The sequence below is a fragment of the Amblyomma americanum genome, chromosome 1, assembly GCF_052857255.1.
Source record: "Amblyomma americanum isolate KBUSLIRL-KWMA chromosome 1, ASM5285725v1, whole genome shotgun sequence".
In the NCBI taxonomy this organism is placed as follows: domain Eukaryota; kingdom Metazoa; phylum Arthropoda; class Arachnida; order Ixodida; family Ixodidae; genus Amblyomma; species Amblyomma americanum.
This window is the reverse complement of record NC_135497.1, coordinates 465800113-465822899: the sequence shown is the minus strand read 5'-3', so window position 1 is coordinate 465822899 and position 22787 is coordinate 465800113. Positions and strand designations below refer to the sequence as shown.

General features: G+C 44.8%; 1 protein-coding gene across 1 annotated transcript; it reads right to left on the bottom strand.

The window, feature by feature from the left end:
- Window positions 1–11857: 11857 nt before the first annotated feature.
- On the bottom strand, window positions 11858–22498 carry LOC144126168 (uncharacterized). The gene is made up of 8 exons (XM_077660160.1): window positions 22485–22498; window positions 22229–22313; window positions 20428–20595; window positions 20138–20386; window positions 15216–15390; window positions 12822–12898; window positions 11955–12197; window positions 11858–11863 (listed from the first exon to the last, which is right to left on the bottom strand). The coding sequence occupies exons 1-8, from the start codon at window positions 22496–22498 to the stop codon at window positions 11858–11860; spliced, it is 1017 nt and encodes a 338-aa protein (XP_077516286.1).
- Between the last annotated feature and the right edge of the window lie 289 nt (window positions 22499–22787).

Here is a 22787-nt window from a genome sequence, read left to right as displayed (position 1 = left end):
TGCTTTGCTAAGTATGCTGGAGAACTCTATATAGTTGTAAACAAGCTGCTTGAGCACATCGAGCCGTACATACACGGAGGGACAGGATTCATACTGCCTCATGTTGTTTCCACATATCCAAGTAGCCAGATTGATGTGATTCCAGTTCCGCCAAAGCTGAGCAAATGTGTAAAGGTGCTAGATTTTGTGTGTATCTCTCCAAATTCTTACGAGGCAAATTTATAACTTACAAAGGCAGAAAAATGCATTGAACAGTGTGTTTATTCGCATAGAAACACCAAAATGTAGGGGGTTGTACGTGCAGTCTGTGGGAGTCGCTCCACAAGTTGTTTGTTCATGTGTTCTGAGCTACAGGCACTGTAACATTTGCTGCTAATCTCTTTCAGTGACGTTAATGCAAGAGCACTTTTCTGCAGTCCCTGCTGGTAGTAGTACGAGGGCGCTTCATTAAAATCTGTCTTCTAGTTCATAATGCGCCTTTAACTTGTTCAATTTAAAAGGTGTCACGTTCGAAAGAAAGCGTGGAATGTCTTGTTTTCCAAATGAACAGATCAATTTTGACATTATCCCCACCAACAATGATGCACCTGTGTCGATAAACGAGCGTTTGTGTGCTGTCAGGGAATGAGCTTGCTGCTGACTACAACTTCGCATTGCATTAGCGAACTTATTCTTAGACACAAAGTGCATGCCCTTCAGCTGTTCCTTCAGCTTTGGCAGCAGCAATAAGTCACATGGCACTACATCTGGACTATCTGGAATTTCAGATGGATATTTATCACCTGGTAGCTGACATGACAGCGCTTGGCCGTGCTTGGCCACACGTTTGAAGACAACTGCCACATTAAAGAAGGTGCAGTTGTGAGATGTTATGCCTTCCAGCGTATATTCCAGACAGAGTGTCATATATGGCTCACCGCTAGTCCAAAGCTGTGTAGTAACAATTGAAAGGCATGCCCTTTTTTCTGACAGTAAGCTCACCAATTCAGTGCGTAAATCTGCAGTGGCCAGCCCCATTCTTCTCTGATGGTGTACAAACACCAGTGTATCGATAAGGCAAGTTCTTTGTTGCTATGGCAACATAAAAAATGAACTTTTTTTATTGAAGGAAAATGTTTCAAGCTTTCTTGGGATTGCGGCATCTTTGTATTTGAACAGACCAGATGTTACAGATGTTACAGACCAAGAGACCAAACTTTGTGAACGGCCCTTGCATATATATGTGTGATTATATATATTTGGCTTATTTTCCTTGAATGTTTTTTGTACAATTTGTTTTATCTCCTGCACAAGGTGCAGTTGTTTTTCAGCTGCTCAACACAGATTTCATGATAAATTTCTCAAGAACAGCCTGATTTATGCTGTGTTGGCAGCTGTATGAGCTTCATGATGCCTGTGTATTGATTTGTTGTAAGGGATATATGATCTGCTGCATTGCGGTTTTGCACACTTTCAAAATAAACATTGCGAAAATCTTTTTCGGTTTAACCTTTGCTTTCTGGAAACACGTGTACGTCACACACATCTGAATATTATTGTCCATTGCTTTTCAACATGCATGGAAAGTTTCCCTTAGCTTTTTTTTTCTGTGGGCAGGTTTTGGTGTGGGCAGTTAGCACATAAAAGCTCCTTGGGCTCTGATTGGGTTTTGAACTACATTTGCGTTATTGCACAACGTTGTTATCACACTCAAGAGAAATATTTTCTTAAAAGTTCTCTCGTAGCTTAAAAATTTGCGTTCGAGTGCAGATGGCTGCTGCTGTAAACAAGTTGTCATATTTGCATGCTTTATACATAGAGTTCAAAATTTATCTGTCCAGGTTGCAAAAACCCCTTTGCAAACTACTGGACTCTTTGGGCTCAAATGCGACCACAAGGTACCTTGTGAAAGTCTGTTTTTCGTTATGTAAATTAACGTGAACTTGCCTGCAGTTTCCACAATCGGCGAAAGATGACAATCAGCTGCGGCAGCACTTTTCATCGTGGCGAGCAGAGCAGTTGGTTCGCCAAGCTGCATCATCTGGCCAACTGCGAGGCCCGTCTATGCCCTAGCTATGCAGGACACTGCAGCGCAGTTAGCCAGATGGCACAACCTGTAAAATTGGCTGCTTCTCTTGTTGACAACTTTTGACGAAAATTGTGCCACAGCCGACTGCAGCTTTCAGCCGATTCTGGAAAATGCAGGTGTTAAATTAATATCAGAAAATGTAGACCAAGTCAATTTGCCCGCAGTTAGCGTTTGGTTCCAAACTGTCCAGTATTTTCAGCAGGGGAATTTTTTACAGCCTGGGCAGATAAACATGAAACACCTGGTATAATGATGTGCATGTGAAACCCAAAGTATAATTATGTCAGCATACATACATTCTTACGAGAATTATTTTGAAATATTGAGAGTCCTAGCTTGCCTATATTCGAAACAAATATATATGTCAAAACTAAGCATGTAGCTAGGTCATGCTGAATGTCAAAAAATTGAAGCTTGGCCACATGATGCCAATATTGGATATGTTGCGTATACCGTAGATGAATTAAGGCTAAATGTATTGCTGCATAAGGTCCCTATGGTGCTCAGATATGACACTGATCTGGCCTTATGTCATGATGGTGCTCAGATATAGCCCTGATTTGGTCGTATAAGGTCGCAATGCGCCCAGATATGCCCCTGATCTGGCTGTATAAGGTCGTGACAACGCCAGATATGGCCCTGACCTGGCCATATAAGGCCGTGACGATGCCACATATACCCCTGATCTGGCCATATAAGGTCGTGACGATGCCACATATGCCCTGATCTGGCCATATAAGGTCCCGTTACCCGTTCAGATATGGGTTATATGTTGCCTGATATAGTCAGATCTGAGCCATATAAGGGCAACATTTCGCACATATATGGCCATATATGGCCTGATTTTGACCTAAATCTTTCCAGATATGGCTTTATTTACTGCCTTATATATTTTTATCTGGCCGCATATGAAGCATATCTGGACCAGATATGGAATTTCTGTAAGGGAACAGCAGAGTCATACATGAGAAGCAAAAGCAGTCAGAAAAGAAAAAGCCAAACGTAACAACTAAAACACCATCGTAGCAAAAGCAGAGTCAAACATATGAAGCAAAAGCAGTCAGAAAACAAAAAAAGACAAAAAACATAAAACCAATAACAAAAAATTAACAACCCACCTAAACAAACAACAGAGGGCGGCTAGAAATGCAGGGTTGAAAAGTCGCACAGTACATAACGCTACACACAACTCTCAAGAAAGAAAACTTCATTTCTACGGAGGGATACCGAAGAGTCGCTTACACAAGTATTCGCCTCTTTTTTAATCCTACAAGCCTCAATAATTTCACGTGCCACCTGATCGTGACTCCTGCCCAGAATCTTTATTCGATTAAGCACTGGCTCGCACTTGCAATCTTTACAATGGGGAGGAAAATTCGACCCGCTTCAGTTTTCTAACGATTTCTCATGCTCCCGAGCTCTGCCATCAATTCAGCGACCCGTCTGGCCTATATAGACCCTTCCACACGTCATTGGGGTTCCGTACGCCACTCCGACGGCACAGGATACGAAATGCTTGCCGTTTCTCTTTGCGCACAAGGCTTCTTCTTCTGGCTGATCCGCGAGCATAACCCGCTGAGCTTTTTGGGCGCGGAGAAAAGGACAGGTACGTCGAACCGGCCAGCAACCTTCTTCAAACTGTGCGCCACTCGGTGTATATAGGGGACCACTTGTGGTCGTCTTGATCCCGGCTTAGCAAGTGATTTTTCTTGCATTTAATTTTTTGAAGGAGGATCTTTGCTACGCTGCAAAAGACAGAAAACGGCACGCCATCTATTTGAAGCCTTACGATTTGAATGTTAAAGCTAGCATCAGTCATGTGAGCACAGGACATAAGCAATAAAGACTCAAGGCAAAGTGAAGCGATAACCCTTTTAACTGTCTTGGAGTGCTCTGATCCGTACGGAAGCAGTTCCTATTTTGCTCGGAGGGAATACATCCAACACACTCGCCCTTCTTAAAACTTAATATTAATGTCTAAAAACTGCAAGCTGTTGTTGTCTGGTAGTTAGTGAGCAAAAGCCAGCCATTTTCCTTGTTGTTTTAAAACGGATAAGATACTTTCTATTGTGCTGGGGAGCGTCAATGTAGAGTTAGTACTTTTGAGTATCACCAAGTCCTCCACGTATCTGAAAATTCGCAGGACTGTGCCACTGTCAAAGGAAGAAGCTAAAGCATGGTCATTCGTTGATAAAAATATATTACACCACGCAGGGGCAACACAGGAACCGATGCAAATGCCTCTTCTCTGCAAGTACATTTCTGTTTCAAAGCAACCAAACGTAGATAATAGGTAAAATTCTAGTAGTGATAAAAAATTTTCCACACTTAGTCCACCTCATATCCGAAATGCAATGGCCCCATTATTATTATTTATTATTATTTCCTTTATTTCAGCATCAGACGAAACACAGAACCTAATGCAGGGACAGAGGCTAAAGGCTGGTGGTGCCTGAAGAGGCCTCTGACCCTAAACAGTCCACAGCGGTACAGATACAATACAAATCTTGTAGATACACTCTGAATACATTGGGTACTGTGTAGCTTTGTGTAGAACTCTGTGGCCGCTTAAACTATCTTATCTATATTGGTAATGACAATGCCCTCTTTGTCTTTTAACGCATAGATCTGGTTTTTACCTATGCCTAGTTTCCTCTTCATTGCTTTTAGGCAACCTCCGTTCTTTGGAGCATGCTCAATTCTCTTCATATTAAACTTCCTTATGTCGGCTAACTTGCGCTTATTTATTAACTTCGATAGCTCTGCTAGTTCTATTTTTTCAATAGTGTTAGGCGCCCTCATGCTTTGCCATTTCTTGATAAGATCTTTCATCTCCTGAGATAGCTTGTCGGTATCCTGTCGAACCATTCTACCACCTACTTCTACGGCGCACTGCGTAATGTTAGCAGTGAGATTATCATTCATTGCTTGAGCATTAAGATCGTCTGCGTAAGCTAAAGCTGAATATCTCTTCTTTTGCAAATCTTGAATTCCTCTACTTTCCTTCTTGCGGCTTACTCGCTAACGGGCTTCCTCTTCACTGGTTTCTTCAAATCTGGGCTAATTTGAGACCTTATCACTCTCTGGTTGCTACACCGCACCTTTCCGACTACCTTCACATTCTGCACAATGCCAGGGTGAGTGCATATTTTGAATTCTGTTTCATATTTAGTCTCCCGATTGGGCGCTCTTCCAGGTTCGCTTCCTGCTCTCTCGTTTGCGGAAGAAGATAATTATAATCTCTGAATTATTTCTATCTGCGAGTTGTACTAATATCTGTCCCGTGCTATTCCTAAAACCTGTCTCATAGTCGCCTACCGCCTCGTCGCCAGCCTGCTTCCTTCCCATCTTTGCATTGAAGTCGCCCATCAGTACAGTTTACTGTGATTTTACTTTGTTCAGTGTCGATTCCACCTTTTCATAGAAGCTTTCAATGGTCTGGTCATGATGGCTGGATGTAGACGCGTTGGCCAGCGCCGATTTCAGCTTGCACTACCTCCTATTGTGCCTAATGACGATAGCTTCCACCTTCTCGTTAATACTATAGAGTTACTCTACATTTCCAGTTATATCCTGATTGATGATGAATCCCACGCGTAGTTCTTGTATATCTGTTAATCGCCAATAGCACCGTATGTTCCCGCCCTCTAATACTGTATACGCCTCGCCTGTCCTAACTTCACTAAGTCCTATGAGATCCCATTTAATTTCCGCTAGTTCCTTGAGCAGCACTGCTACGCTAGCCTCACTGGATAAGGTTCTAGCATTAAAAGTTGCCAGGTTCATATTCCAATGGCGGCCTGTCCGGAGCCAGTGGTTCTTAGCACCCAGTGCTGCGTCACAGGTCTGACCACCGGCGTGGCCACTTCCACAGCCACTGGGGGATGAGGGCGGAGGGTTAATTGGTTTTTTCATTAAAGGTTGTGGCCAAGTACATCACGGTTCTTGTTCTGGTGAGGGAGTGCGTTGTCAGTTCTTTTCACCGAGATCAGGCCACACCCCAAAAGGATTCTTAAAGATCGGGTTAAATTATATTTCTGCGTGCAAGTGTGCCCATAAGAAAGTGTAGTTTGCTGGGACACAAAGCTAAAGAACGGCAGAAGAGTAGTGGGTATCTCATATTGTGAGGCATATTTAAAAAATGCCATTATTTTAATTCCTGTTTATTGCTTGTTTTTGTTCGAGTCACTTATAACTTACTTCGGGTACGACTGCACTTTCAATGCAATAATTATACCCATAATTACGAAGCTCTGTTCCAAGGTAGGTGCCAATTTAGCATGCGTGCTTTCAAGTTTAGTTATTGTTTTCGCACTGAAAAATGGTGGACGAGTCTCTACTCTGCAAGTAGTTTGCAATAGAACGCAAGCAACTTGAGCGCAGTGTTTGTTACTGCATCACTCACCCAGTGTTTCTGCCACAGGACCACCCACCTTCTGAATATCTGTGGCTTAGAGCTGGGAGCTGCGATTGCCCTTTCCTAAGTTGTCTGCCCTAAATGGTGCAAGGCCAACAGCTGAGAGCTAGCAAGCATTTTACACCATAGAACTGTATTCAGTAGGGCTGGGACCATGCATCTAGTCAGTATTAATGAGGTCCTGATAAATGACGTTTACTATAGAAAGGTAATGTGAAATATGGTTAAGGGTGCTTACTGAAAATGGTGTTTTTTCTTGGTAATCTTGTTTTTTCTTGGTGATCCCTCAACTTTTTTTCAGTTGTGAGTGACCAAAAGCTCTGTGGAAGTTGTGCAAGCCACCAAGTTGTGTGCGATTTGTGCCAGCGTCCAGGAGCAGGCACGGAATTTTGTAAATGACCAGTGGTATTCACACAGTAAAGCAAGCTTTTACTGTAAGTACGGTGTTCTTAGCATGGCATTGCTTTGGGATGCATGCAGTCAGCTCCCTGCTCTGCAGCTGCCCATGGTATGCAACGAAATGGCTTCAAGAATAATGGGGTACAGTAGGCAAGATAGACAAGACACAAGACATCTAACAGGACAGGAGCCACAACAGGATAGGAGACACAACAGGATAGGAGACACAACAGGACAGGAGACACAACAGGACATGAGACACAACAGGACAGAAGACACAACAGGTAGGAGACACAACAGGAGAGGAGACACATCAGGACAGGAGACACAACAGGACAGGAGACAACAGGACAGGAGACACAACTGGGCAGGAGACAGACATGTCAACAACATGACAGAACAGGAGACAGACAACACAACAGAAATTTTTGTTGTAATCCTGTTGTGCTTTTTGACTGGGGTGTGTACTGGGTGTGTACACTGTACAGCTGTAGAGTGTAGCTTGTTACGGACGGCGACAGCCTGTCTGGATTAGCAACGTCGACAGAAAGTATCGTCTGCTGGCAGCCAACACTTATGCTTATTCGGGGTGGCTTCGAGCAATGATCCCACGCTTGCCGCCAAGGACCACGCGGAGTGGACCCAGGTGTCAACTGGTTACAATTAGCAAGCATCGCCCGGTTGGATTATGGGACCCGAGAGACCGTAGGCCTGAAAGACGCCGCCGCAGCGAGCGATCGGCAGTTATCTTCCCCAATTGTCGTGACAATGTTAGGGGAACAAAGGGGCCTCGTTTCCGGTGGAAGACTGCGTGCCGAGAACAGCGGCGGGCTTGCGGTCATCGTCCGCAATTTTCGCAAGCATCTCAAAGCACGAACGCCACCTTTCGGCTTCTCGACCAGACCTTGTGATCTAGCCTGGCGTGTCGACTGACTTCTAATCAAGAACAGGTGTTAGCAGCCCATGGGAACCTTCGACTGGCCAGATAACACCACCTTCCGCAGTCGACGTGAACCCGACGGCATCCTCATCTCTCCCAGGCTCGACATGTGACGGGGGCGTGTCCTTATGTGTGGTGGTGTGAGTTTCTGCACGTGAATGAAAATTTCAGGCCACTCCCACCATGGCGAGGGCTTCCGCAGCCTACGGCATTCAGGGAGGAAGACCGATAGAAAATTTGAGATCCTCCAGTCAGATCTTTACGCTAGTAAAAATATAAATAATCCTAATGTACAGTTGCCTGCTTAACGGAGTCCGACAACGTCCTTCGAAGCCGGGACCTTCGTGCTGAAGGAGGCAGCCTACTTAAGGGCCCCTCCATCTCTAACAACTGGTTGGCAGCAGCTGGAAAGGATCGTGCAATACCGTGCTTTCTCGACTGGTTAGCTGCTATAGGATTCGCCAGGCTTCAGATTTTGAGAGAATAATCTTGAATCACGTGGAAGTGTATGACAATTGAGAAGGGTCAATCTCACACTTTGAACATAGCACAGCCAAAGTGGAGAAATCGTTGTCATGGACCTCATGAAGTTGTCGATGTCGGACTTGCTCTTGTTATGTGAGGAACAGTGAGTAGAATTGCAGAGCAAAATAACAACAACTGAATTATGCAAGACCATTCAAAAGCACGTCGAGACTAAGGATCAGCTTATAGATACATGAAACTTGCTACAGGAAAAAGAATGTAAGGAGAAGGAGGAAGCTGATTGGGAGTGGGAAAAAGAAAAGGAACGGCAAAAGTGGGAAGCTGAAAAAGCGGAAATGGATCTAGAGCGATTGCAGCTTAAAAATGGAAATCTATTAGATTGCGGTTGTACGAGAGCCGAAGCTCCTTAAAGAGCAAGCGATCCAGTATCGTATCTAATTAACAATTTCATGCAGTCATGAAATTGGTCGGGATATAGGATTGTCTGAGCAATTTTGAGAGAATTTGTGAGAGAACTTTTTCTCGCAGTACATGGCCACAATGGCTTCTGACACTTCTGCCATGTGAAGTAGCTGAAGTCATAGCGAGAAAACACAAAAGACGCAGCTGACTACAAGAAAGTCAAAGCCTGCCCGCTGAAAAGATACCAACTTTCAGCCGAAGCATTCCGAAAGCACTTCAGGAGCACAATAAAAAGCGATAGCGAGGGCTATCCGGATTTCGCGCATGGCCTTAAGACTAATCTGCTAGAGTGGCTAAAGAGAGCAGGGGTTCACGAAAGCAGAGACAAAATCATAGAGTGCTTTTGATTGCAGCAATTTTACCGAGGCATTCGCCAAGTGGTGAAAGTGTGGGTTCAAGACAGAAAAAGTCGACACGGTTGAAAGGGCTGCTGAGCTAGTAGAGGAGTACGTTTCGCGGAGAAGGTTGAGCACTGAGGAGGGAAGCATTCGCCAAGTGGTGAAAGTGTGGGTTCAAGACAGAGAAAAGGTCGATACTGTTGAAAGGGCCGCTCAGCTAGTAGAGGAGTACGTTTCGCGGAGAAGGTTGAGCACTGAGGAGGGTGGGTCACACGCTCGAAATACGATGCGAGACAAAGAGCCTAGCAGAAAGAAGCGAAGTGGTAGAAGTTCTGAGCAATCGAAGGCAACGAAGGTAGCGACAGAAAAGCGTGAAGAACGTTCAAAGAGACAGGAAGCAGACTAAGCCGCAAAAACAGAGCTTGAGGCCATTAGGCCACTTTTTGCTACAACTGCAATAGTGTCGGGCACCTTGCAGCCAAATGTACAAAGCAGCGTGTGGTGTTCTCGGACTTCGATAATAACGACGAGGATCTAGAGCTCCTTAAGCCATACTTGCACGAGCTTGCACGTTAACGCGAAAGCTTGCAGAGTACTTTGTGATAGCGCCGCGACGATGGACGTTGTCCATCCGTCGTACGTTACAGCGGACAATTTTACGGGGGAAGTCTGGTGGATAAAAGAGGCAGAAGAAGAGCACAGTGTATGCCTACCAATGTATAGAGGGAGCATTTGCGGGCCGTTTGGAGAGATGATTACTGAGGCTGCAGTTTCGAAGGCCTGCCACTTCAATTCTCTTACCTCTTCTCGAACTGATCATATCAACTGCTACGCGAGAGAGGCCAGAAGCTCGGAAGCAGGATGGTGCAAGCTTTCATAAGGTCTAAAACTTGCCAGCTCGCATCTCAGTTAAGTCAGATTCCCGAACCTTAGGTACCCAGAGATGCGCCAGCCAACATATCGTGGCAAACCAATGAGGAGGGAGAAGAGCCAACCAGGTTTGAAAGGCAGACGGATGACCGAGCAGATGAGCGACCAGAGACTTCAGCCACTGATTCAGTAAAGAAGGCAGACAACGCTGAAGGATCAGTTTATCTCCAACTTCGCGTAGATTTGGTCGCCTTCTGCAGGCGAACAGGGCGTTCCTAATCAAAGATCAAAAGCAGGACGCCACTTTGGAAAGACTGCACTTTAGAGCCAAAGAGGATATTGCGAGACGCAACATAATGATGCATGAGAAAGGAGCTTACTGTACCGACACTACCAGGACAGAAAGGCAAAACACTTGATCAGTTGGTCGGCCTGAAAGATTAAGAGCGGACATTTTGAGTCCCTGCAAAAGGAATGGCTGGTCAGGACATCTTGAAATCAATAAAACAAAAGAGTGGCTATTAATGGCATATTACTGGCCGGGATGTTTCAAAGATGACGAACGCTACGAGAAATAATGCGATGCGTGCCAGCGCTTGGGCAAGCCGGGAGGTACATGAAAGGCTCGATTGAAAATCGTGCCATTGATCTCGTAACCCCAACGCCAGCTTATAATATACACAGTAGGCCCTTTGCCTAAAACTAAATCAGGTTATAAGTACCTGCTTACTATGCTCTTTCCCGCCACAAAATTTCCCGAAGTAGTTCTGTTGAAGCATTTGAGCTCTACAGAAATAGTTGACGCTCTTTTGTCAGTGTTCGCGCGAATAGGCTTTCCGGCCGAAATCCAAGCCGATCAGGCGACTGTCTTTGCAAGCGCCTTGACGGCCACGTTCCTAGAAATATGCGGAGTAAAACTGTTACACAACTCGGTGTATCATCCGCAGTGTAACAGTGTAGAAAAATGGCATTCGGTGCTGAAGCGGGTGCTAAGCGCTCTTTGTTATGAGCGCAAAACAGACTGGGAGAACTATCTGCCGGCCACACTGTTCCCTTTACGAACAGTACCTCACGAAGCTACGGGGTTTACACCAGCAGAACTTGTGTACGGAAGAACCCTCCGCTCTCCCCTCCCAATGCTGATCAGAGAAATGTGGGAGGGGGGAGGACGTGCTTCAGCTACTGTATCGCCTTAACAATACGAGGGAATTAGTAAACCGCAATATCAAAGCTGCCCAGGAGGCTGCCAATGTCTATTATGACAAAGACGCTTGCCTTCGAGCGTTCACCGCGGCCGATCGCGCGATGATCCTCCGGCCACCGAGAAAAAACAAGCTGGAATTTCATTGGAATGGTCTAGTGGAAGTTTTGCAAAAACGTTCAGAGATGAATTACACTCTAAGATAAAAAGGGCTAAAAGAGGTAGGGAGGTTAGCCCTTTGGGGGACCAAGTGATTTGCCACAACCATTCGTCCTTTTGAGGATCAACTGTAAGGGGATATACAGTTAGTCTCCGCAGGAATAACTGCTGGGAGACTAATGGTTGCACCTTGCAGATGGTCCTCAAGAGACTAACACTTGATCCTTGATAATGATCCCTGAGGGAGCAAATGTTGCCCTCTAAGGACTAACAGCTGATCCTCAGAAATGATCCCTGGGAGAGCAAATGTTACTCCCTCTGGATTATCTGTTTATCTTCAGAAATGGTCCCTGAGAGAGGAAATGTTCCCGCCTCAGGATTAACTGGTGATCCATTTCAATGATTTCCCAGGGACTAATCATTAATCCATTGAGACCAAATTTTCATCCACCTGTGGATAACATGGTTATCCTTGCCAGACCCATGCAGGCATGCTAGCTGAGGTTGGCTGTGCTTCTCACCACTGCACGAACATGTGTAGGAATGTGAAACTGGGCAATTTAATTTCAGCTTGAGAATTTTTATTTTCCCAAAACAGTTTGTGCCAAACGCACAAGTGGAGTTGGCCGTAGGCCACTGTCGACATTGATGAGCCTGCACAGCAAGTCAAATGACCGCTGTGCTTTTTTATCAAAAACTATATTAAATGCCCAGTACAAGGCCATCTGGGTTGCAACTGCCGCCAGCAGGCTTGTCTCCTTGATACAAATCTTCTCAAGGCAAACAGAAAAATCTGACGTTGTCAGAATGCCTCCTCTGTGCACTACAGTTGGTATATAGTGAACAGCTGCAGGATCCTGTAAAAAAACAAACGCACACACAAGTTTTAGAAAAGAGTGTTTTGCAAATCATTCGAGAAATCCCAAGTTCAGACACCTCCAGCCTTGCATGTAAAGGAAGCATTTGCAAGCTTGTCCCTCCACAATGCTTAATACATATAAAATGTGGCTTACTAGAGCTAATTAGCTAAATAGGCCACCTAAGCAAAAATGTTGCATTTAAACCAAGTCAGCTGCTCTGCAGGTCATTTATAAGTCAATTGCTTGGATGCCTGAACAATGACTGGCTGCGATAGTGACGCCACTATGCCTCAGTGTGAGATGGAATCCTTCAATGGTGATAGAGTTTACTGTAGCAGCACACCTGATTCGAGTTCGATAGCAACTGAGAATTTCTAAGCCTCTGGACTACATAGCCTCTGATAACGTCTATGTAACAAGAATATGAAGGCTAGTATCCAAAGCTATGTTATTATATCAAATACTGTGTATTTGTTTTCTTCAGTCTGACACGGTATATTTGTTTAACTTGTTTAAGAAACAAAAGTAATGTCAAATGCATTCCCAAGGAGAAAAAAGAACTGCATGCCCCCAGCATCCCAAAAAACATTGCTGCTCACACATGTGGTTTTAGAAACTTACAAATGGGCGGACGAAAGTCTCCACTCTTTCTTTCACCATGCTTGGCAACAGGCATACTGCTGCCGTGACTGTTGTCTCTGAAAGAGTGGCGAATGAATTTTAAATACAGTGACATAAAACATGGAGGCATAAAAAGAGCACCAAAATTAAATGAAAAATAAATTCTGATCTTTATTGCTTGTTACAATATGCTTCAGTCCGATGGTCCTGCTCCAGCCAACTTTTTACTGCATGCAGACTATATTAGTGCCTTCAAGAGGCATCAAGGAAAGTGCGTTGTCAACGCAGAATGGCTGCACTGGAGATAACTAAAATAAAAGGTGCGCCACACTAACTACCCAAGCAATGCGCTGCTACATTTCACACTAGAAGGCATAACAAATTAAGCAATAGCCCTGTATATCAAACACATTCTTGAAGTGATAGCTGCCAATTTGGGGTTAACTAGACATAAACCAAGAACAATAGTTCAGGCAGAATGTAAAGTAGTAGCGGAGCTTGCTGTCAGGCAAGATGGTTCATAGCTTCTAGTAGTAGTAAAGCGCCAGCGCAAGACAAACAGGCATCACACATTGCCCACTTTATCTGCTTTATGCAACTTGTTTTTCAGGTGAGGAAGTATAAAAAAACAACACACATGCAGAATGAACAGCTGTAAACAGTATTCATTCATGCATACAATTTCAAGATCCACAATTTGGCTTTTAAGAGCTGTACAGATACTTCGCTAGTGCATTTCCTTTTTTTTATGCATAAGCTTCCAACAAATTTCTGGTGCAAAATCTTTACCACATGCATCCGTGGCCACAATGCTGTAATAAATGTGCTTCTGTACATGTTAATGACCACAAACGTAGGTGCCTCGTTGGCCTACATGGGCCTTCCCACAGGTCAACAGAATTTCATAAACAACCCTGCTGCAACATGGCACAAACTTTTTGGCCCTTTTTTTCTTCCATAGCACAAAATGTGCAACAAAATTTAGGCGAGCTTTTGAGCAGCAGCAAACACAACTTGTATACCATGTCTGTCAGCTATTTTCTTTTTCATGAGCAACCTTATGTGCATATGGTATTTCGAGTTTAGCTGCATCGTTTTTTCCTCTTTGCATTGCTTCCACAATATGCATCATTTCTTTTTTTAGAAAACTGCCTCAGCATGATGTGATAACCGCACAGGGGAACCCAGCTAACAACAACCGTTTCAACTAGCTTGTTAAAACTTAAATGCGTGATTACGTGGCCTCAAAAGAGCAGATTCGAGACAAGCTGTCAATAGCTTGCTTGACTATATTAGAGTGTGCCGAAGCACAAGAAAGCAGCTCCTGTGCTTGTACTGAATATTCCCAGACCTGTAGAAACAAAATTCTCTTAAAATAATATTATGGCCCAAAACTACAACAAAATGACCGCTTACCCCCTCCAACCGAGGAAGCTTTTGTGCTGGCCAAGCAAAAGGACCCATATCCCAGAGGCCAGGCATCCCTGGGCTGGCGCCCAAGGACGTCAAGTTCTGGTGATGTGTACACACCTCCCCGCTCGATAGGGGTAGAATCCTCTCTCGAGTGAATCCCGCTTAAAGTGCGCAGTTGATGAGGTGAGCAAGAGAGAGCTAGGGCCTGGTTCAGCCATATCTAAGAATTGTTTGCGTGGCTCCATAAAAAAAGGGCGGGGGGATTTATTATGTGAGCTGATCCCCCTAGTCCCCGTTCTCTTCGGGACTTTATTCTGCTGCAGAATGACACTTGCTCCTCAGTTCTCCAGCCTTCACTAAACAAAGACCCGTCTTTCCCTTTCCTGCTCAGCATAGCCACAGAAGGCAGTCCCTGCAGACCAAATTAGTGATGCTCGCCTAGTGTGGCCTTCACAATATGTGGAAGCTCATGCAATAAGGGCAGGTAGGAAGCACTATGAGTGTGCCAGAAACTGCTTACACCTCTCACTGCTAGGCTGCAATGTAGTGGTCGACACAACAAACTTCAGCACAGGTTTTCTATGAACAGTAAGCATTTAAATGACTTTGGTAGCATTTCCTATCTTGGACAATCAAACCGTAGTGCAACATTCATAGTACTCTAGACTATATCACTCTTAATGACATATTCTTTCCAATGCACTTTGCAAGGAACAAAAGCGCGACTGGAAAGCTTACATTGCTCATTGCTACGCATGCCTGGGCCTTACCGATGCACTCAAAATAGGGAAAGTATTTATCTGTGGCCGTCACAGAAATGGGTGATGCATGAACTGGGTTCCACTGTGGCCGAAAAAACTGTGGGAATATTCCACTTTTATGTAATATCCTCAGTCTGTCAGTCTACAAGAGTGGAGCCCCTACACAAGTGGATACGATAAGCTATATATATGCCGACAATATACAGTATAATATGTGTACCATATACTGCAGCTTCCGAAGTGCCATCGATGCGGGCATCGAAGTCTTCTAGGAAGCCTTCCAGGTGGCGCTTCTTTCGAGCTGCATGCACAATTTTTTCTTCCGTGCGATGAACTGCCTCTTCAAGCCGTTCCAAGACTGGCACGCTTGTGATCAGCTCAAACTCCAGCTGGGCCTACAAATGGAGAATACGAGCATAAAATAACAGTAATGAAGAACTGAAGCACATCGGTTGCTTTAGGACAGAATAAAACATGGAAGCACAGGTATAACACCCAGTTTGCCATGATACGAAGTTCACGAAAAGAAATTTGCAGGCTGCTTACATAGCTCCCAAGCAAAGAAAGAATTCGGCAGAGACCACTTATGTGCATGAGTGCGAAAGCATTACCATACAATCGTAAAGCAAAGCATACATATTCAGCCATTCTCTGCTTTAGTCTCACAGATCGTATTGAGTTCTCCTGCCACTCATGGCTGCGCACTGCAGCAGATAAAAGGACACTGAGGAGAAATTGAACTTGGCTTGTATCGATAGAATACCAGCTCCTGATTATAAAACGCCGCTCTTACTGAAAACAAAGCACTTGTAAGGTAGAAAATAGCAACAACCAAAATACAGGTATCGCCGCCACAGGTCAATCTCGCAAGCGCAAGCGTGGTGACGTCATAGGACAAGAGATGCCACCTTGGAGGAATTGTCGTTCGTACATGGCGCCGCGAATCTCTGAGGCTGACAAAGGCAGGTTGCGCGGTTCAATATTGAAGTAAGTTTTGTTTTAAAACCGATAGTGGACTTTTATCACCCAAGGAAGGCAGACAAATGACAACATGAATGTTGGAAGCAAAGAAAACCGATGCTTGGTGGCGCCACAGGCGGCCAGGAGAGTTTCGATTTATGGCGCTTCGCGTCTATGACCTTTGCGTGCCCCGTGGTTTTGTTTTTGACGCGCCTCGATTTACAAGCGCCGAACAGCAGAGGAACTCCAAGTGCCACTTCAAGTGCTAGTTAACCTTCGAAGGAGCCTGTGAACGCTTGTCAGATGATCGCCACGGTCGATGAAAAAATATGATGGCACGATGGTCGGTGATCGTACAAGGCAGCACTTGTGTCTTCGCACACACACCCGACGAAATGTTCCTAGCTGTGCCAGTCAACATCGAACTACTTAATGGAAATCGTTCGTTAGGGACGGGAGACAAGGTACAAGGCAGTTCAGAAAAATTGCTGATGGCCTAGCTTTGTTAGGCCAGGATATACGTAGCGAAAGTGCGGATATTTCTGCATTGTAAGAGTGCATTCACAAGATGCGCCTTTATTGGTGGTAGTACCTTGAGCCGTTGTGGTAGCGTCTCCGCCTCAAACGCCAAATGCCCTGGTTCGATTCCGAACTTCTGCAGAGGATTTTTTTTTTATTCAGTGCGTGGGTTGGGGGTTCAGTCGCTCCCATAGATGCCACCACCGAATACATTGGTTAGCAGCTAAGCGCAGGCTCTGTTAAGGCGCGTTTATGCTCCGGAGTAACGCGCGCGCGTGCTGCAAGGCGACGTCACGTCGACCAAAGCGAGACCCTCTATACTCCAACTGCGCTTGACCGCCGACGCGTTCGGCGGCTTCGGCGCACTCTGACCACACTGGCGGGGAGACGTGGAGCATGTTTCTATTTCGCGCCGAGTGCACCAGCCGCCGCCGGCCCGACCAGACTAGACTTGTTCAACTCCGCGGCGAGGTCCGCGCTGTGACGTAATTCAATAGCTTCGGCAGTTGGGCGGAGCTGTTCTTTTCGAGCTCTCAGTAATTTAATCCATTCACAGTACACATATGAAGGTACATGCAAGTGGGCGAGAGAGACCGATCCAGTGGACCCGTTGGATCTAGCGGAAGCCGTTGAAGCGTCGTGCGCTGGCTTTAGTTTCAAGCCGCCAACTTTAAATGCAATAGCCCTTGAGCACCCATCCATTTTTTTGTGGAAAAAAAAATAAATAACCTGGCCCTTGCAACCGCGGCAGACCTCGACGCCACCTGCTGCACCGTGCAATCGCGCCATTCAAGGAATTGCAATCCGTTGGCCCCAAAGCCCTGGCCAGCCTCCGATGGGCGCAAGGCGCCGACCTTGTCCTGGCCCCTCGAGACTCCCCGCACTGGGGTTACGATATTTATTATTTAGTTTGCAACGGTTGCTCACTGAGGAAGGGGTAAACGACCCTCCGGCGCCTAACCTAACCGTGCTCGCTCAAAAGCATCGCACACTCTGTAGGGGCTGAGGTCGCTGAAATGCAGGCCGGAGTTTTTGCGAGAACTACGTCGTTGGGTTCGGGAACGGGATTCATCGCAACGCTGACAAGACGCCGGTGCAAACGTAAACGAATTGACGGTAGCGACTCCCGATAGATGCCTTCAACGTGCGGCGGCAGTAGCTTTCATTTCGGCGGCTGCTAGACCGCACTGCTAGCAGACAGAAATCACGGAGTCTCCGTTTGCGTCACGTTTCACGTCTCTACGTCCTGTGACGTCATAAGAGTTCTCCTTGACGTAATAAGAGTTCTCGAGTTTGAATCAGAGCGGCGGGAAAAACTTTTTCAACTTCGAATCGAAATTTCTGTGAAATAAATGCATATTTCGCTCCCGGACAAGCGGAAACAAAGCCATGAAATGCCGAACTATCAGATTTTGCTAAAAAAAAATAAATTTATAGGGCTCGTCTCAGTGTCCCGTTAAGAGATGCACCAGTGCCCCCGGCAGGCAGGTGGCACCTCTCATTGGCCGTAGAGCTCCATTACAAATGCATCATACAAATATTGTCACTGTGCTTCATTTTCCGTGGGGACTTTAACGAGAGAAGCTACTAAAAGAAATCTTTTTAACTAATCTACCTAGAACAATGAAACTACACTTATACTGTTTTTTCTACCTTTTTCAGAACAATAATTAGTTTCCTTGTAGAAGGATTACTTTTAGCTCAGTGTTACTAACAAGATTAAAACAAAGGTCCTTTTGTGCACGATTTCACATTGAAAATTTTCACTGGGTACGAAGCGCAACCGCTAATTTTGCGGCTTAATAATTGTAGAATGCCGGAAACTAGCTCAAATTTGGTCATGAAAGTTTTTCTAGTATGGGAAAAATAAATTGTGATGATGTTACCCTTTTGTTTTTCAGAACCATTACTTAGATTAGTGTAGTTTGAAGCCTCTCTAAACTTGTAGCAGAGATATTGAAATTCTGAATAGATATTTGCAAGTTACACATACACATTCTACAGAACACATCTGCGACGTTTCACAGTGATATGGAATGGAGACTTACAGAAGATCCAGGGTGCAAATTTTCGAAGTCCGCCCAGAATTTTTGGTACTTGCCCTTTTCGTATCGCACTGAAACTTGGCAAATGTGTCCTTTATAATGTGTAGCTTCAGATGTCGCCTAAGAATTGCAGTATCTCCAATGCAAGTGTATAGAAACGATACAACAGTAATGAGTTCCAAAAACATAACAATAACATCACAATTTTTTTTCACACCAGGAACTTCCATGTCCACATCAGGGCTATTTCCCTGCATTCTATAGTTAGTAAGCTATAAAATAGGCTACCGCTGGTAGTTCCCAGTGAACATTTTCTATGAGAAAGCATGCGCACAAAAGGGCCTTTTTAGAGCAAAAGCTCTACTACTCCAGGTACAACTCAGAAATTCCCCTGGCTCCAACTTTCCTAGTAGTGTTATATAGGCCCTCCGAGCTTTTATAACACTACCCGCAGAGTGGCACAGTGGCTGAGACTTAAGGCACGCAACCGGTAGATGGCTTTGCCGAGCACTGCCACCAGTAAGGAGAGAGCCCAAGTTGGCTGGTTACGGAGAGATTCAACAGGGAATAGTTGCCGTGGCAAAGAACCTTTGGCCTTTGGTGGCGTCACCACCATGTGTGACGTCATGGTGATTATGTGATTAGAAGCTGCAACAAAATGGTTGTGTCTGCCGCCTTCATCTACCATAGATGAGCGAGTTGGACCACCCGCGAATGCTTTTTCTAGCTATAACCAGGTTCAAGTAAGATTAAACCTACACAAATTGTTTTTTGAGGCCTGGTAGCAACACTGAGCAAAAGTGCGCACTACAAGAGAACTAATTAGTGTCCTGAAAAGAGCAGAAAAGCAGTATAAGCACACAAAATTTCACTGCTCTTGGTGGACTATTTAAAATATTTTTTTTCCTGTGGCATCTCCGCTTAAATGTGGAATGATCTTTGGACTTTCATTGTGTGGATTTTCTCTGCAATGCAGGTACTATTCAGTGCATCGAAAGTATAAGTACGGTCCCTGACGAATATCCTGACTGTTTTGCTTAGTTCGATATTTCCCTTCAGTGTCCACCATGTAACAGCTGTCACCAGCAAACACCAGTAGTACCAACTTGAAGCACATACAATAACCGTGCAATAAATAAACGACTAAACAGCAGAAGTCGAGCAACAAAAACAGAAAGACCAGAATGTGGAATCAGGGCATGCTACACTGAACCAACCCTAGGTGTATTCTGAAATTCAAACAGTGCGAGCCATTCAATCAGGTCTCCACTGAGGCAAAGAGAAATAAATTTGAGCTGAATTTTCTGCACATATAGACCACTTCCGCCTAATTGCTTTAGCGGCTTTAACGTCCCAAGACGATTCAGGCCATAAGGGACGCCGTAGTGAAAGGCTCCAGATAATTTAGACCATCTGAGGTCCTTAAACATGCACTGACGTCACACAGCATATCCACACTTTTGTATTTCGCCTCCACTAAGATGGAATGCAAAGTGCAGGCACTGCATCTGAAATCAAAAAAGGAAAGGATTAAAAGAAAGAAAGACAAAAGAGGAAAAGAAAAAGAAAATTTCTTTTTACTTGCTTCGCTAACTGATGGTCTAGTTACTGAACTTACGATTGAGCTCATGGCCAATGCTGGAAATTTCTGTATTGCCACTTCCACTGATGGATCCTCGGATCCAATCCACTTCCTTCGGGTAGGAAATGTACGGCGCATACAGTCTATTATGTAAACCATGTTTGGCCGAGCTTTTTGTACCGCGGACTTCATTCCTTCGATGTGGCCAGCAATACTCTCCTCATCCTCCCCGTCTGGTGCAGTTGCCTGCAAGCAAAAGGAGCCTACTTCACACTGCACACCAGGCTGTCTTCAGCACAAGGAGTACATGAAATCCAAATGCATACCACAGACGGCCTCGAAACACGCTGCAGGGCCTTTCCGCCAACCGTGGCCACTTTCCCATCTTTCGTTGGTTTTTTTGACGGTGGAGAATCTGCCCCATCATTCTGCTGGATACGGATTTTTCTCCGCTCATATTTTGCCTTGAAACGGAGAGCTTCTCGCCAAGAGTCCTGTGTTTAAAACATCCCACACAATGCAAGCATTACTACTTGCACTGACAAAAGCAATCACAGTACAATTAAATACATGCTAAAAGTGATGGTGTTGATCACAAGCTACCAGTAAACACCCATGGACAAAACAATACCTTATGAGAAGCTATAGATATTGCTCCATATTTTATTGCAGCACATTTTTGATAGCATAAAAACACTAAAGGACCCACACTGATCTCTCGCCGACATTAGTTTTTTATGGTAGCGCGCACAATACCAAATTTGCAGCATAGAGTTCCTTTCCAGTAATTCAAGCTTTGTTTTCCAATTATCTTTTCACTGTGAGGGGAACTTTTTTGTTGTTTTATTGTCCTGAAACGACACATCCGCTACGATGGGCACCACAGTGGAGTTTCTGGATTAATTTTAATCACTTAGAGTTCTCTAATAACTAGGCCAACCAATGGCCCTTCTGTTCAAATGCCTACCAGACGAGCTGGGCCAGGATTATCAAGCTCTCTCGTACAACCCTTTAATAGACCGTCCTATTCGACAGTCTTCATGACTACCTCCAGGAGACGGCTGTAGCTCCGAAAAAGACAACACATAGCAAGCATGACGGGACAGGCACAACTTTCAACTATTTATTCTCCGCGAATGCGAATGAATATAAGGACAAATCAAGATGGGTAGCAAGAACCACACATGCGCGAGGGTTTTACAGAAAACCGGATAAAAGATAGGTTAGGCACACACATATCTCACGCCCGTGTATCTAAAAAAGCAGTTTCTTATAAATGGAGATAGATGGGGCACTAACACAATCGCTACAGTTTCTTTTAATATAGAAGGCCGGCAACAGTTCACGGGCTGTCTGCTCCTTACTTGTTTAAAACCTTTGCTTCTTTGAGCCTTGCCACACACTTAATCTTCCTTTCTTCTCTGCAGGCTTTATAATCATGCGGCAGATGAGAACCAGTGCATTTTGTAAATCCCGATTATGTTCCACTAATTGGTCGTTATTACAGCGGCCGGTTTGTCCAATGTGCTTTCCGCATGTGAGAGGAATCTGATATACGACTCCCACGGCACATTTAACAAGCGGAGCTGCATGCCTCTTTTTACAATCAGTCTTGTTTACCTTGTTGGGATCAGTTTTAACGCACAAGCCAGCCAGTTTCTTTGGGGTAGAAAAAACCAAAGGAACTTTATATTTTGTTGCCACATGCTTCAAATTGTGTGCCAAATTTGCTGTCTTTTTCGGCGCTACAACCATCTTCTGGAAACATGCACCAACTAGCCCCCCAACAAGTATTACTTATGACTGCCCCGCTACTGCAGCAAGAGGGAAAGAGGACCTGCTCACTAGCGACGTACCACAGGAAATATCTTAACAATTTTTTATCCCATTTTTTGTGAGATAGTATTTTATGAAAGAGTATAAGCCAGCCATGCCAGCAGCATGCACTGTGGTGTGAATGACTCTATCAGTGGCGCCCAAAACAGAGTCATTGAAAATGGTACGGCTACCACTGATAAATAGAGAAGACATTATTATTATACTCAGAACACCTAGGCCGCCCTGTTAATTTAAGAAAGTCTGCTGTCCCTACAAGATTAGTTTGAAGGGCTTCAGCTGCCTACTTACATAGCCGGTGCCAGATGCGTCAACCAAGTTTGGGTACCTGGACACCAGAGCTTGCGCAGCCTCATTGTACAGCTTGCCAGGGTACCTAGCACAGTTAAGACAAACGTGTAAGGCAGTACACAGTGAGGATGTTCTTTTGTAGGCTCACATACACATTTTAGTTTCAGATGCAGTCAGTGTCTTAGGTGCAAGACGTGGGAGGACACATAAGCTCTGCCTTTAAGTTTACGACGTGACAGCAGTTCCCCTTGCTCACATAAGCAAGGACATTGCTTGCTCTCTCACAATCAATATGTGAAAGACTAAACCACACACATTTACAGCCCTCTTTAACAAAGTCCTTTGAACATTCCTACATGACATACCAATAGCATGTCTGACTCGCAACCCAAGGGTCACGGATTCGATTCTCAACTAACCGCAATTTTCCTTTCGGGGCAACTCATCCACTTCATATGCAGAACTGAGAATTGGGCGATTTGGCGGTGATCCATCAAATAAAAACCAGCGCTTACAAACACAAAGGTCGAGACGAAACAAACTGAAAAGCCTTCAGTTC

Coding starts and splice junctions, on each gene's coding strand:
- LOC144126168 (XM_077660160.1), bottom strand. Junction 20,387..20,427: donor GTGTTTCGAGGCCGTCTGTG/GTATGCATTTGG, acceptor TGCTGAAGACAG/CCTGGTGTGCAGTGTGAAGT. Junction 12,198..12,821: donor AGACTTTCGTCCGCCCATTT/GTAAGTTTCTAA, acceptor GTTTTTTTACAG/GATCCTGCAGCTGTTCACTA.